The following is a 16,431-nucleotide window of genomic DNA, read 5'->3' on the forward strand; positions in this document are numbered from 1 at the left end:
ATCTCGCTGGGCAGAGAAATTAATTAAACAGCTGAATGATAAAGACCCCAGAAGCAAATTGAGGCTTTAAAATAAATAAGATCGTTCTTTTAATTTTTTTGAGGAAAAGAAAAAAGGGAAAGAAAGAAACCTCTAATAGACATTTCAAGCATTAATGTAACCAGCCTTTTCAGGAGTGCAGCGCACTGTAAATAAGACTACCTGACGGCAGAATGCAGTGGCAGCCCTAACGTGGCTCGCCAACTTTGTATCTCGCTAATTCGCTAATGTGCAACACACGCACCCCTTTGCATCAACTTCAAATAACCCTGGGATCTCAGCAGTGCAGCTCAGCAACAACCAGAACAAGGGCAGAACTTGTCAGGATTTAAAAGCTTTCAGCAAAACCCTTCAATTGCAGCCGCTACCCTATTCCATAGAAGGATATCAATTATAGATAGTGACTTGCTTTAGCAGTGCAGTCGGTACTGTCAGACGCTAGATAGACAACCATGAAGAATCATGAATCTTTCTATTAACTGTAAGAGAAGGAGGGGGGGAAAGGAAGGATGGATAGGTGTTATAAATAAGGCAGAGCGTCTGATGGTTTAACACCTTGCCTTTTGGTGCGTGCATCATGAAAATTTAACCATGCTGAATTCTAAGTGGCTCATATCACTTGAAAATAAGAGCACCCGTGCCAAAATTTCACTGTCAGACCCTTCTGGGTGGGTCAATAATGATTCTTTTATGTAGCTTTTCAGTTATTTATTTCATAGCAGCCCAGGTTCTGTTCATAAATTCAGTCAGAAAACATTGGGACCAAAGAACGCTTTCACACGTGGCACCTACATTTTACACTAATAACTGCAGGACTTTGCTACAGAAATGCAGAAAATTATATCAAATGCTGACTACTGAAATTGCACAACATTGCAATTTCTGCTGTAAGGCTATACCGCATATTTAGACACAGGTTTTGTTTGCCTTTACTATTTCATACATGCTATGTCACCCATCATCATTTCGTAATGCTGATTCAACTCCAGTTGATTTCAAAGTAAATTACGTCTCAAAGTTCCCCAAGAAATAACAATGCTATCCATATACTACAGAAAGACCAGAATATACACAAACTCATATTTACCTTTTTCAAAACACACACATATGTGCTTGTGTTTGCATCCCATACACAGTGGGAGTAATGCCATCTATACCATCAACTGTGTGCAGTGTGTATTGTGGAAAAGCTTTTTGAAGCTCCACTCAACCTGGCATGACTAGAATTCATGCAGAGTTACCTAATCCTTCAGGAAACAAAACAAACAGCTAGAAACATACTTCCATCTCTTCCCATAACACCACAGTTGCTCTAAAAGTTCAGTGCATTGGGAAGCAAGGCTTGGGTAACAGTCTGTCCCGTGCCATTGGACATTCTGGATCTGATCTCTTACTATTATGTATGGTTACAACTATATAGAAATAAGGCAGATGTTATCTGGATGAGTCTTGCTAAGGCAATTTAAGCCTTTATTACCTTTATATATGCCAGTTGCCCCTGCCTTGGTGATTACTACTCCACAGCAGAACCAACAAACCCGGATGGTTATCTACGCTTTTGACATTCTGTCCAGCATCTTATTTCCAAACCTTCAAGCTCTTCAAGCTCAGCTGGAGCAGCTCAGGCCCTGCTTAATCTGCCAGTGGGTTGGGGATCACCAGGAGAGCAGCAGCATGTGCAGCCACGCGAGGCATGGCAGATCTGGCATCTGCTGCCAGATCAGGTAGCTCCTGACAGCATGAACAGCCCGACGGACGTGGCCCCAGAACCACAGGGTGAAAGACCTTGGGCCCGTGTCAGGTGCACTCCTCCTGCCATGCTTGAGCAGTGTCTGGCACTGTGAGGCCTCGGGCTTGGCGAGGCCACTAGCTGCTACCAGTGTCAGGGCTGTGGAGCCAAGTGTGTGCATGGGCCCTGAGACACACACAGTGCCTGTGCCTGGCTTGGGCACACACATGCATATGTGACACACACAGCACTCAGAACTGTGCTGACTGATTGAAGCACAGCTACAGCAGTTTATATCTACTTGGATAGGAGGCATACATGAGCCACACCACTTTTTCAACTCAGATTTTCAAGGACCTAATGCTTCGGGACAGAACACTTTCTGCCAGAGTGAAACACCTAAACAAAACCAGGACTGCCCTTCCATGAAGCCCTGCTGAGACCAGACTTCATATCCCTGGTTGCTGCAGATGTACATCAGAGGGCTGTGGCAATCAAGGGCAGACAAAATGTGCAAAAGGCAGACCGGAGTGAGTGGCCAGGCTTTCAAACAGAGTTAGATGTCTAAAGCCCTTTGCAATTCTGGGCAGAAATAACTCGCTCAGGTCCCCACAGCGGGGCTCTGCCGGAGCAGCAAAAGAAATCAAAAACCATGGCCCCCATCACTGAATCCTGCTGACTCTTACAGCATGATTTGTGCTACTTAAATGTGATGGATGCCATGATGAATTTATTGTCTTCAGGGTATAGAGTCAAGTCTTGTATCTTGTAATCTAAACACCATCATAACACACCTGAATCCTGAGCCCTGCCAAAAAGAGCTCCGTGTCATAGAAAAACTTTTCCATATTATGTTTCTGTGTCTAGAGAAACTTGTTTCAGATGCTGACATTGTTCAGAAGCATAAGAAATACGCTTTTTTCAGTCTTGCTGTTGACCATTAAAATGCAGGCAGATTTGCTATAAAAAGCCCACCAAAACCAACAAATTAACTTTAAAATTACACTCCAGAATAACTAAATTACCACCCTGTCAATTTAATTCACTTCAAAATACAAAACACAAGCTATTAGCTAACAGGCTCAGTGGACTTCCGTTAAATTTTACACCTGGAATATCAAAAATCCTCTTTGTTTATTGCTAAGGGTATCTTTATTCTGAATTTCTCTTTTATTTCATATATTTTTGTGTATATTATTTATCATCATCAGTGGGATAATTTCTGAATACTGAAAGGTTTCCCAGGCCTCCTAAAGCTTCAGCGTTACAACTGCTAGCAGATATAAAGACTGTGCCTATGCAGAGCCCTATATGATGTCCTTTAGTTTGTTTGCACAGATTCAATTCAAAGACCAACACTCGATCTTTTAATTTAAATGTGTCAAACCACTTGCAGAAGCCATTCGTATGGCATTTCTTCCCCAAAAGGTAGTGTGACACCAAAACAGTTTCTCCTCACATTTAAGTTTGGCCTATTCAAATGCTAGGGAATTACATGTGCAAAATGTCTCAAAGAATTCTTGGAAAAATGTCACATTTTGCATAGTCTTTCATTTGTCATTATTGTTGTTACTGCTGCTGCTACTACTACTTAATAATAACAAGAACCTGAAAATACATCTTGATGAGCAATTGCAACACCAAGAGGTTCTCATACTCCAGCAAGTGAAAGCTGACATTGATTTACTAAAGTCAGCTTTGCAGGATAAGCTTATCATTTGGCATAGTGTTTGGAAATATATGGTGGATTTGTTTTTATTTATTTTGGGTGAAAAAGTGGATTTTTCAGCTAGTTATTTCAGAAGTACTAGCCACATTCTCTAATAGATTTTGCATGATCTTCAGTAAAGTATTAAACAGTTTTCTAAACTAAATACAATTTTGTCACACTGCTCATTTGCTGAGGATGTGCCTCTCTATTCTGTACTAGGAATTCAATTTTGTTTCAGAGTATTCAATATGTTCTATGATACCAGTAAATAAGAGCAGTTAGAACTGCAAGGGATTGTACTTGTCATATTGTAGTCTGAAATTTGATTGCTCACTTTCTATTTTACAATACTCCCAAACAGTACAGATTGTTTATTTGGGAGAGGTGGCAGAGTGGAAAAAAACCCAAGGGAGACAGAATTAATATTTGGTGTAGCACAGAAAAGATTATACAGTTTGCTTTTGCTAAAATGACTGAAGTAACTCAGTTCCCATGTATTTAGCCAAATAATCCCCTTTCGGTTTACACACAACAGTAAATTGATAGCAAAACCTCTCTTAGGGGAGGGAAAAAATCCCCCTCACCCATTTCTACTGTTACAGGCCCTTTGGGGAGAAAAAAAATCAAACTTGGCTAAAGGTTAATAATCATTCATGTCCAGCTTACTATTACTCAATAACTATCAAAGTCTCTAACGCAAAATAGCGTTTGCTGGCTTACAGGATCAGAGCCATTACAATCTCTGTGGAAGACTTTATTGAATTTTACACTAAGCTTTAGCTGACTGAACAGGTCAAGCACTGTGGCTTCCAGTTTTCTTTATTCTCAGAAACTCATAAACCCCTCTCCAGTTTGCAGCTCTGTTAGCTAAGAAACTTGACTCAGAATAGGGTCAGAGAAGCTGACCCACATGAAAAAGGTCACATAGTTTTAAAACCTAGTTCCTGAATACCATTAACTTACATGCACTAGCTGCTCCTGCGTGTCAAACTCCCGGGAACAGCCTTCCCAGTGGCAGTTGGTCTCATAGACCACTTCAGGCTCCTGTTTGCCTTCATCTTTGTCCCCTTCCTCTTTTACCAAGGTCATTCCTTCTGGCTGTTCCTGGAGAGAGGAAAAAAACAGGGGTGAGAAGAAGAGAGAGGAAATTCTGAAACTGAGGAGGAAGGAAAGTGAATTACTTCAGCATTAAAAGAAAGATGATGGGGGGGTTTGTGTGGGTGTGTGTGTGGAGGAGGCAGTGGAGGGAGGATTATTTTACTCTCACTTCACTATCCTACTCCATTCTATAAAATACAGAAGCCCAAAACAGGCCTGATAAGCTAGAAGCCATTGCAAACTAGGTATGTAAAATAAATTCTTCGTTCCCTTTACATTTCAATTAAAAATAAATCACAGTGGCCTGGCTTCCCTTACACTTTATTTAAACAGCTTGTTATTTGTTATGAAAGCAGCTGGCTTTCATGATTCAGTGGCACCACTAAGGTGAAAGGCACTATTCAATATAGTTGAATTAATTGGAATTTGATTTTAGTACTAGGGTTGGACAGAAATTGGATCACCCATAATCCAGTGTGTTTCCATTGTTAGAATAGGACCAGGTTTGCATGCTAAAACCTTTCCAAGAGCAGACTGTAATTTTTGAGTTACTTGTTAGCCTGTTCTTGTCCTTAACATGTGCATAAAAGGGGTGAACAGGGAGGGGACAAAAGTATTTAATTTAGGGGTTAGATTTCCCACCTCCAGTTCATCAGGGTGCCTCATTCTACCCAGCTTATTTGCTGAGGGTAAGAGTCAGATGTTAGTGTAAACATTTGGTTCAGATTATGCACTCCTGCAATTTTTCCATTTCAAACATGCTGAAGGATTTAGACAGACCTCTGCCTTGTTTTCATGGAATCACTCACAAGACTGAGGCTCTTATTCTCATCTCCCCTGAGTCACTGTAAATCAAGAGTCACTCTACTAAAACCAGTGGCATTAACTGGTATAGAAAGTACAGCAAACGAGACCGGAGCCTAGCACAGGGGCCTCAGTGCAGTACAGTGCTAAGACCCAGGAAAAGTCAGGGTTGCCTTAAGTATTTCTGCTAAACAGAAAACATGTCCTTAATAAAGACCTGAATGTCTCTTGTTCACTTTTCTGTGGCAGAGCATTGAGCATGCTCTGACTGGTCAGAGGTGCCGCTCCATCACCCTCCTTCCTCTCTGCCCTCATCCTGCCACAGACCCTGCACCCCAGGAGCTGCTCCTATTTAACCCTGGCTACTGCGAGCGGAGGCTGCCCATAGCACACAAGGTGCAAGGAGCCTGAAAATGTGTGTGTCACAGGAAAGGTGCATTTTCACTCTAGTAGCAAGAGGGAAGGCTCATGACTGGAATCTGGCTGCCATACCTGCATGCTTCCTGCTCCCGGGCTGGGGAGGTCCTCGTCAGGCTTTATCTTGGAGCGCTTGTTGTGCATGGGGTCTCCTGTGCTGCTCACTGCAGATTCACTTGTGGGTTTATTCTGCTGCAGGTAGGTGGGGATTTTTTTTCCCCCAGAAGAAGACAAAATTAGACTGTGATAAATATGTGGCTCCAAACAAAAATAGGTAACATCTTATGGACAAGCTGCACTGTTAATTATATTGGATATGCAATAACATTGTTCTCCATTTACACAGCATTAACTCATGGAAGAGCTGCATTGCTCAACCTTGTATCAGAGCAGGGAGGGAGTGGGAAGGGGAACATTTGATGCAATTCCTTGCTACAAACCAATGCTGCTTTTGTCAGAGCCATGAGAGGTAGGAAGAACTTGATTTTCCACATAATGACAACTTTGGAAAGGCAATTTTGAAAAGGAAAATCCCCGCATGCTCAAAGAAACACAAGAGAAACATTTATTTTTTCACATGTGAAGGAAAGGTTTTGTATTCAATATCTTCACACAAGATCTCAGCTTCTTCACTATGTTTCCCATTATAATGGGTGGACAGGAAGAAAAACTGAGTGCTAGTGTGAGACTTAGCCAAAAAATCCTAGATGAAGTCCTGGATTCTCACAAGTTAATAGCAAAATAGTTGATGTAAACAGGCCAGAATCTTGTTTTTCTCTTGTTCTGCTCGGCTGAACACCATTATCTACACCTGCAAATGGATCTTGTAGGAATCCAGAGATCTTTTAGAGATATTTGAACTTGCAGGGACCCCACAAAAAAATCAATATGTTTTCTACAGCAGTACGTTCTTCCTCTACATTTGTAAAAGCTAGCCAGGAGATAAACAGCTTCCAGACTGATAAATAACCTATCCCAGGTCATCTAGAAACAAACAGCACTAGTTAATAACAGGCAAATCGCAAACTGTGATAAACGCCACATTAGGGGCCTGATTCACTGCTGCTTATTCCCTGCTTTCAAGAATAACCTTACTGAATTGATTAATCCAAACTCAGTAAGTCCAATTTGGCAAGAATCAGAGAAAAAAACCTTCAATCCTCTTCGCTGTCTTTGAGTTATTTTCTTGTTCACAGAATTACTTGCTTCAGGTTACTCACAGCTGTACAAGGAGGGCAGAATATGGCCCTGTATATCCTAGGGTCAGCTTGATTTGAAGATGAAGATGCTAACCTTTAAAATATTGCTGTTTTATGTGTTTTGCCCCTTTTCTTACTCCCCACCTCTACTAGGTTCCTGTGTAAGGTCGAGGAGAGGCAGTATGGAACGAGAAGCTGCTGCAGTAGATTGGAATATTTATGAGGACTAAAAAGCACACTACCAATCAGGAACTGCACCAACTGCACTCCTGTGATTCATAACAAAGTGACTGCAAACACTGGAGCTACAAGGAAACTGTTATCAAAGGGTCTCAGTGACAGTAGTGATTAATTGCCATCGAGACAATGCCATTTATTTAATTTTTAAATTAATGGGGAGTAAAGGTTTCTTTTGTTGTCTCTCACCTGTGTGGACTCAGAAGGTCCAGAGCTGACCTGGACAGGGTTCAGTACACTGGGGATGCCAGGGATAGGTCTCTGGGTAGGAAAAGTTGGAGCAGGATGGATGAGTGGAGGGCTGTGTCCAAAGGCTGAACCTAGGGTTTGCTGACGACTTATAATTTGCTGATGCATTTGCTGGAGGGATACTGGTGTAGGAGGGTATGTGAAACTCAGAGCAGGGCTGAATTTGGGAGAAAAAGGAGGGAAGAGGGAGGAAAAAGATGAGGATCATTACAGTAAGGAACTTTACAGATTAAAACTTTAAGATATATTTGATATCTTTAAACTACTTGAAGCCAGATTTCCCCCTCCCCCTCATATCCTTCTTCACGCCCAAAGGATGAGAAATCCTGATTTTAAATCCAGAGTTGCCCTGGATTTACTAGTGAGTACAAAAATGGTACCATAACAAAACATAACATTTTTTCCTAACCTCTACCAGGAAATCACAGAAAGCTGACCGAAATAAAATCCAGAAAAACTGAAATAAAAGGCAGGCAGTTCAATATCAGCTATTTATTGCAATAACAAACTTTATATAAAGAAAAAGAATGGGTGCCTACATGCTTTATAGTACTTTTATTGATAATGCAGTTCCCCTGTGTTCGTGTGTATGAAGCAGTTCCTTTAATCTTGGCTCATGCTACGCTTTTTCATATGTCTCTAGATCTTATTACAAGAGGAGAGAAAATCAATTGGTTAAATGTGTTCTGAACACCATGCTTGTCATATCACTCATTTGTTTGCAAAGATGGAAAGCTCAGTTCATCCAGAATGTCACCTAAAGAATTTCCATCAGTGCTGTTTGGTTACAGAAACTGATGGATTAACCTTTCCCCTCTGAAACTGGTGATCAATGACTTCCAATGTAGAAATATTCCAATGGGAAAGCACTTCTCCTTCTTCCAGTTAAACAACATTAAATGTCTATTAAAGCCCATTATGTATGTTAATACCTGTCATCACTTCATTACTTCACCGTATTTCCCAGACCACAGTGACTTAGGGGGAAATTACACTGTCATCTAAGGACCTATTTTGTGGGTAGTGCAAAAGCATTCTTTGTGTCACACTTGAGAAATAAATGATATGGAACTAAATCTTCAGACACAGGAGTAAGAGATCCTCCTGTAAATATTTGTCAATAACTTCCAATCATAAAGAAAAAAAAAAAAAAAAGAAAAAAAAAAAGAAAAAAAATATTAATTGATTTTAAAAAATACACTGCACTACCAGAGTTCAAAAAAGCCACAGGAATATAAAACATTTTGTCTCAAAACAGAGAGGTGCAGGCATTATACCTTCCAAGAATCAAGGCTTCTTCTAATGACAAATTTGTCCAAATTAACAGTCTGGAGTCTTAACTGCTGTTGCTGTTAAGTGCATTAACTGAAAATACTGTGATACAAAAAGCCAAAATAATTTCAACCATTTTAAGTAATAATTCTAGAGAAATTCTGTGTTCATTAATATGACTATACATTTTATAGCCTGTTTGACTATAATCCATTAAAGGACACCTTCAATGTGATTACATTACTATTATTCCTGGTGAGAACTCTGCATTACAACAGTTTGCCCATTTAGGATGGAATATCATTAAGAATACCCTGGGAGAATTTTACTGGTCTTTGAGGAACTCTCTTTTCATTCTGCATTGTATTCTTTCTAATAAAGGGAGGCAGAAATGTAGTGAAAACAGTAATTGTTCACAGCAAGAATTAGGGAGAAATCAGTAATAATATTCAGTTATTGAAGCTCTATAGTCCCTGCTAGTGTTCCTGTAAGTAACCATGAATGATTACAGCACCACTTAGCTAAGGTAGCCACTATGGATGATTAATAGGACATTAATCAAAAGATGCATATCAGGCTTAGAATTTGTTCACAAGCTTTCTTCTAATAGCTGATTTCATGTTCACTGAGCTCTATGCCAGTTTGTTCAATTTATTCTTCAGTGTACAAGCCATTCATCAAAGAACATAATGATTTAACACCCCTTTTCCTTTTTAGTGAACAAACATTGCTAAGTGTAACTACCCTGGTCTGTTCATTAAAAACCACACAATTACAGTGCCACAGATGAGGTTGAAAACAAAGCCTCTTTACTATACCCTGGTGTTTTTTGCTTCCACACATACACTGTGAGTTCACCTCATACACTCAAACACTAGACGGCACCATTCTGAAGATGCTGTCAAATTCACCAAGATCAACAAACATGACACACAAACAGTTTAGATGAGATATTTTATTTCTCTGTGAGTGGTTAAATCCTAGGACACTTTCACCCTTCAAATGAGTCAGTTTAAAAGAAAAAAATAAGTGGACTGATTTCAGTTGCAAGCACACAGCAGCCTTTGGAAATACAGGTTGAGTTTTGGGGTTTTTTAGACCTTTTTTTTCCAATTGACCATGCACAACAATACCTATCTTTGCAAGTCCAGGTTCAAAACTTTCGTAAGGTCCTTCTGGCCCTACATGGTAAAAAGACAATTGTATGACTCTAGCAGTGCAGTGCTTAAACATGAAGTAAGTATACTTGCCATTTCCCTTCCTATATAGATTAAAATGGCCTCCGCCAAAAGGATAGATTTTACCTCCTAGAGATGTTCTTGTTATCTACATCTGTCTTCACACTGTACAAGCAGTATCCAGAAAGAGGATGCTAAGACAGACATTGACAAAATTGTAAAGTACAGCAGAGGAGACAGACATCATCTTAGCAAGAGGTTCTTACTGGAAAACAGTGACACCAGCAGCAGATGCATTAAAACACAGCTGGACAGATGTGCTAGGGGAAGGAGGGATCCTTTTTTCTTTAGTATTTTTCTTTTACCCTGTGCTCATCAGCAATGTTTGAGTCTAAGGGACTAGGATTTTCCTATGGAGCCTGAAAACCTGCACTTCATTCCCTCTACCTCCAAACTTCAAACATCTCAGAATGAAATGAAAAGGTGATTGTGAGGGAACAGAGGAATAGCCAGCACAGCCAAGGGGAGTAACTCAGAAATGGAGACAATCAGGGTGACTTCTTAAATAGCTCAGGTAGCTGCCTTCAAATAACAATTCTCTCCAGCTGTTTCTGGAGAGCTCCTCATAAGGCAAGTTGACCTGGCTGGGTTTAATGTCACTCGCATGCAAGACGTTGTCACTGGGCAGCCTGGAGGATTTTTCTGATTTGAACAGATCAGAAGGTTCTGAAGAGAACAGAAGGTGGTAGGTCTTTCTCTGCCTTTCAGAAACCATACAATAAAGTTAATGCTGAGGGCCAAGGAGAAGAAAAATAAATCAAAGCTCTCAACATTGCTGGCATGGCATGCTCTACTGGGAAGGGAAGGCCTGGATTCCTGCCCTCCTTCCCAAAGTTTTTCACTTCAAGTTTGTTCAGCAACTCCTGAATACAGGATGGATGGGGAATCTGTAGTGCAGAGCCCCATGTAATCCCTCTGCCTTGACCAGCAGCCATATGTCCTCCTGCTGGCCCTACCAGGCTCACACTGCTTCCCAGCCAGGTGGCCATCTTCAGCAGGAACAGTGGACAGTGGCACCAGCTGCCCTTGTCCAGTTGTTCCAACCACGTCCACTTATAAATGTGCAGCAGTGTCACCCAGGAACCACCTAAAATTCATGTCCAAAAGTAGTAAACAAGACCTGAAAGTAGTAATTTTGAGACTCTGGAATGACTAAAACCAACAATCAGTTTTTCAAAAGCAATGAGAAGTTCCAGAGGCCTCATTTTGAGTCATGTTTCTTTTAAGATAGTTTTAAGAGGCTGCATTTCAAAAAAGGAGAGCTCAAGACTTCCAAAATCCAGGTGCCAGAAGAACACGAGACTCCTGCCCCAACTGGTCATGTTTTCCAAAACACCAGCCATTTCCAAAAAATCTTGGATTCAAAGAAATGTAAATGAACTTGAATCTTTTCCTTCCATCTACCGAGATATGAAAATTTACACCACTGGAGGGAATTTCATTTGTATTTCTGTTACAGACTTTTAAACAAAATAGAAAAGAAGATGAAAGCATATATGGCCACTAAAAATTACATGCCAGTTATCTTTTTAGTTGTTGAGTTTTATGAGGAATAAGGGTTAGAAGAAATATGTAAGATTTCTGCTTAAGCATTCAATAACTCACATACACTGACAGAAAAGTCCATCAGTGATAGCATTTGTTTTACCATACTGTGGGCTTCTGTGTCTCTCTGTCAGTCTGTCTTGTCTGTCTCTCTTCTCCTCATCTGCAAAGTCTCAAACCTCCTTCACTGGAGGTAATGCAGGGCAGCGGACTACATTGCAATTACATGAGCACACCAAATTTTAAAGAATAGACTTCAAGAAGAAAAACAGACGTTATAATCAAAACCAAACTTCGTGGCTACTTTGTGGCTGTCCTGCTAACAAGGTTGTCCAGTTCCTGGTCACAGCTGCAGAATTTACCACAAAACATCTGTGAATTAGGTCCGAAAAAATCCTTCTATCCTATACATTTCATAGGTGTGCCTAAAGAGGCAAAAATGCTGAGGAGATTCCAATTTTGTGAATACTGCAAGGATTGTCTTACTGTATCACAGTAATTTTCTTCCCAAAAACTCTGAAGGCACCCCCTTTGGGTTATAAAATGCAAAGTTCTGCAAGATCTGATGCATGGAAATCTTGCACAAATATCTTAGGACAAGAATTTCCCAAACATGTTAATGAGGGAGCATTTAATAGAAGACATAGGTGAACAACTTGAAATTTCGAGAATGAAAAAAAAAGCATTTGTGGACTTTTAGAATAGCTGCAGACATAGCCAGCAGGTTCATATGTGACTAGACAAATCCAAAGACAACAACCGGTTCATAAAGAAATACTGAAGGGAACAAATAAGAGTGTACACTTTGGGATTGCTAACCTAAAGATCATCGATGCTGGGACAGAACTAAGAGAACAAAAGTGAACAACAGGGGGATTCATGTGCTTCCTGAACAGAATCCCCTATTTGCACCATGAGAGACACACTAACTAGAGTAACACCTCTAGTTTGACGCAGTAGGACATTTCTGATGTTATTAATTTTTTTCTTCATTTTTAAACTTCAGAAAGATAAATTTGTTTCCATGGGGTATCTTTATTTAATCATATAGAAGCACATTATATTTACCACATTAAAAGTTTGTTTCCTGTCCTCTATCTTAAATATTTCCTATGTCAACTGAAGATCCAAAACTGTTATTCTATGCAGCACTCATTATCTGCCTTCCCCTTCCTCTCTTTTCTTTTTTAAGTAGTTGAAATTATTTCTATACCTTCTTCCTGTCCAGTCTGGAAAAAACAGGTAAACTCTATTTCAACTCATCCATATAATATTTCAGGCCTCTGATCTTTTACTTTGTTTGTCCTTGTCGTACCTCAACTGTCCAACATGTTTTGAAATAAAACAATGCAGAACAGGTCACCAGACAGGAATGCAGGGCGTAGTGAGACACATTGTGTCAATCTAGATCATGGGGCAGGAGAGGGCTTCAGACCTTTTGGCCTTTGAAGGGTCTTTGATGTCTGGGTGGTGCATTCACAGTCCTAACATTCACTTCATGAGGAAGGGTGCAACCAACACTGCAAAGGGACATGCAGGCCCTTCCTGACTTGTGGAAAAGCCTTGGCACTCTCTGTTTGCCCTACAGCCTCCATCACTTGTTCTTGCCATCAGGGACTTACAATAGACAGACCAAATCACACAAATACCTCCAAAGAGAACCCCAGTTCAAAAAAGGGTAAAGAAATTTGTAGGTGGACTGCCTTCATGTTCAATAAAGCTGATCATCAGGAACTAGGATAACACCTAGTTAACTTTAAAATGCACTTCTGTTTGGAGCAATTTACCCACAATACATGTAATACCCATGCTCAAGAAAGTACAGATGTCACCACTTTGTCTCATTATCCTTTAAGAGTTGCATGGAGCCTGTGGACAAGGGAAACCAAGAAATCACAGTTAGTAGGAAGCTACCAATGTTGGAAGAATATCTGGACTCACTGAATTCAATGATGTTTTTCTCCTTTACTTAGACCAGGCCAGTATTTCACCTTTAGTTTTTAATTTTGACTTTCAAAGTCCTTTTAAATTGATTAAGAAAGTTGCTAAGAGGCAAACAAGCACCTTTACTATTTTAAAAATGGACCCAACTACTGCTCAGGAAAGCACCCTAATAACTCTTAAATACTTCTGAAGAGGGACTGACTTCAGCAAGTCCTTAAGTGCTGTCCTAAAGCCTGGGTCTTACAGACACAGTAATCTCAACTGAAGTATGTCATAATACAAGTCATAAGCTAACAGTGATCAAATACTGCTTTTCACATGCTCAGATGCTTTTTTAAAAAAATAAAACCTAATTTAAGAAAGAGCTTCATTCATCCCATGATAAACTGCCATGTAGGAGCCACTGTTCAAAACACAGGACATCTGTAAGCGTGGCTGGGAGCTAAGCCATGGGTGCTGAGGGGATCTGCATAAACTGACTTCATGCATAGAAGTTGATATAGATCTTTTGATGGAACAATGTATATGTATAAGATGCAGCCAGGAACACTGCATACTCAGACGTGAAAAGCTGTGGACAGTCAGCAGGACAGACTCATGGTTAGACCTCAGCAGAGGTGTAGAAGAAAAAAAGCCAGAGAGTTCTCCTTAGATGAAGATGCAGAAGATAAGAAGCAACCAGTAACATCATGTAAGGAAATTGTCTCCTGTTGTTTGAGTTGGCAGAAACATGAATTATGTATGTTCCTTGTAAACACACAACAGGGAGTGAAAAGAAGTTTCCAACTCTGTCCTCTACTTCTTCTCATGGTAACAACCTGCAAGAGTGAATGTTGACAAATTGCCCAGGACACACGAGTGACAAATCACTTGGCAACCTTGCAGCTCTGAAGAGATTTGTGAAACTCTTACTGTTTCACGTATCTTAGACACAAACCAAAAACCAGGAAGAGAGAGTTTAAAATGCACTTCTGTTTGGAGCAATTTACCCACACTATATGTAATACTTTTACTAATAAGAAATTGTGCTTTAAATTCTGTTCCTCTCCCTGAATTTTTAACTGACAACACTGTGCTTTGAGTAGGCAATGCAGAAAAGTCATCATTAGTTTTTACAGCTTGCTACTCAAGTACAGGGGAAAACAAAAGCAAACATTGACTATGAAAGCATAGTGTGATCTTGAATGCAGGTATGAGACTTGAAATACTTTGAAAAAAGTATTTTAAAAATATTAAGTTTCAAACATCCCTCTGCATTTGTAATGTTGACACGTTGCACTAAACATCACTAACTTAGAGACAAGTCATCTAAATGAATTGGTAAAAAGACATATCCTGCATCTAATAAAGTAAAGCATGTATTTTACTAGGTGTTCTAGTTTTCATCAGAAAATAATCATCATTGTACAATCGTATTTAATTCACATCATTTCCCCTCCCCCTTTTTTTTTTTACCTTTCTATTACCAGTTTAAAATTAACAGAGTCTGTGGTTTGTACTTTCTCTTCAGCTTGCTTTATTATCTATTCTGTTTTATCTGCTAGGCTAGGTGAAATTTTTCTTCATGAATACATTGCCATATCCAGAGTAAAATGGCATCGTTTCACTGAGAGCAATGGGGCCACACTGATTAACCTTACGTGCTCAGACAGCACTGTCAGCTTTGTCCTTCTCACTGGATTATTCCTGTGAAGGAATCCTTAGTATCCTAACTGGACTTTGTATTAAAGGTACCTTGCATAATTTATCTGTGCTCCCTCCATGCAAGTTCATGCCACTTCTAGCAAACATAATTTTGAATTAAATTCATGGCTAAGCACTTTCAATCTTCTAAAACTGGTATAATTTATTACATTCTAAGTGCTAATTAATACTTGCTTTTAGGGTCTGAAAATGAAGTAATGAAGTGCTAAACTCCATCACACTTGTACTGGCTTGAGAACTTTCCTGGAACTAATACTGCTCTGGGTTCAATGAATGAATTTAAACTCTTTGAGTAACACTGAACCAGTCTGAAGCAAGTTGTTTCAAATGGACTTTTAATTACAAAATCTGTGACATACATATTACAGGCATGTATACTTAATCTCACTTGTATATAGGTGCACCTGTACATGTAAATGTGCATGCAATACGTGCCTGTGTAGTCTGCATTCTTTATGTTGCTCAGCTCCTTAAATCTTACACTTTCCAAAGGCAGAATTCTTGCCACTCATGTTTCTGGTGTTTCTGATGAGTAACATCCACCACTTTTTAATGCAAGATGTAAGTGACCTCTGAAACAATCTCCTTGAATGTCACCCTCCTACAATCTACATGAGCTTTGTGCAGGAGGCTATCTGCATGGTTATATTTTCACAGAGCCTGATATAGATGCAATTTTCTGTAATACTGGTGAATTTCACTTTTATTCACTTTGTGGCACTTCTCTGCCATTCACACTTTTTAAAGAAGATATGAAATTAAGCTATTATTGCAGGATAGAGCATTATATTCCCTTCTCTAGATTAACCACAGTACAAGACCATGGAGAATAAAGCCCTAGGTTGCACATATGTGAAGGTCTAGTTATAGCAGAACCTTTTTCAGTGGGGTTACACTTGGACTGAATTTGACTCAGTCTGAACTGAAACAAAGCCTTCATTTACAACACATTGCATGCAATTAATTAGAAAGCTGTTAATATAAGAAAGGCTCTTAGTCAAAGTCAGCACTGCATCTAACTTAGGCAGATCCCAATGAGTGATAAAAAAACAACAAAACACCTATATTGCTGACACAATTAACAAACTCTTTATCCTACACATCCTATCATAACGAGCTTCTTGCAAAACACTGTTTTTAATGTATTTTGTTCTACCTGTGGTATGCTAAACAAGTCCTTTTTAATTTCATTAACCAGCATTTGAGCATGTCCTTTTACACAGATATAATTACAAAAATATACAA

At 39.6% G+C, this 16,431-nt stretch overlaps 1 protein-coding gene across 1 annotated transcript in view; it reads right to left on the minus strand.

Moving 5' to 3' along the window:
• Positions 1-16,431, minus strand: part of GLI3 (GLI family zinc finger 3) — a 201,593-nt gene that overhangs the window by 31,299 nt on the left and 153,863 nt on the right. The window contains exons 8-10 of the mRNA XM_041400044.1: positions 7,424-7,640; positions 5,874-5,987; positions 4,443-4,583 (exon numbers count right to left, since the gene is read on the minus strand). Coding sequence (XP_041255978.1) covers positions 4,443-4,583; positions 5,874-5,987; positions 7,424-7,640 — 472 coding nt within the window. The remainder of the gene's footprint in view (positions 1-4,442; positions 4,584-5,873; positions 5,988-7,423; positions 7,641-16,431) is intronic.

This window comes from Onychostruthus taczanowskii, unplaced genomic scaffold (genome assembly GCF_017590055.1).
Source record: "Onychostruthus taczanowskii isolate IOZ18803 unplaced genomic scaffold, ASM1759005v1 scaffold170, whole genome shotgun sequence".
In the NCBI taxonomy this organism is placed as follows: domain Eukaryota; kingdom Metazoa; phylum Chordata; class Aves; order Passeriformes; family Passeridae; genus Onychostruthus; species Onychostruthus taczanowskii.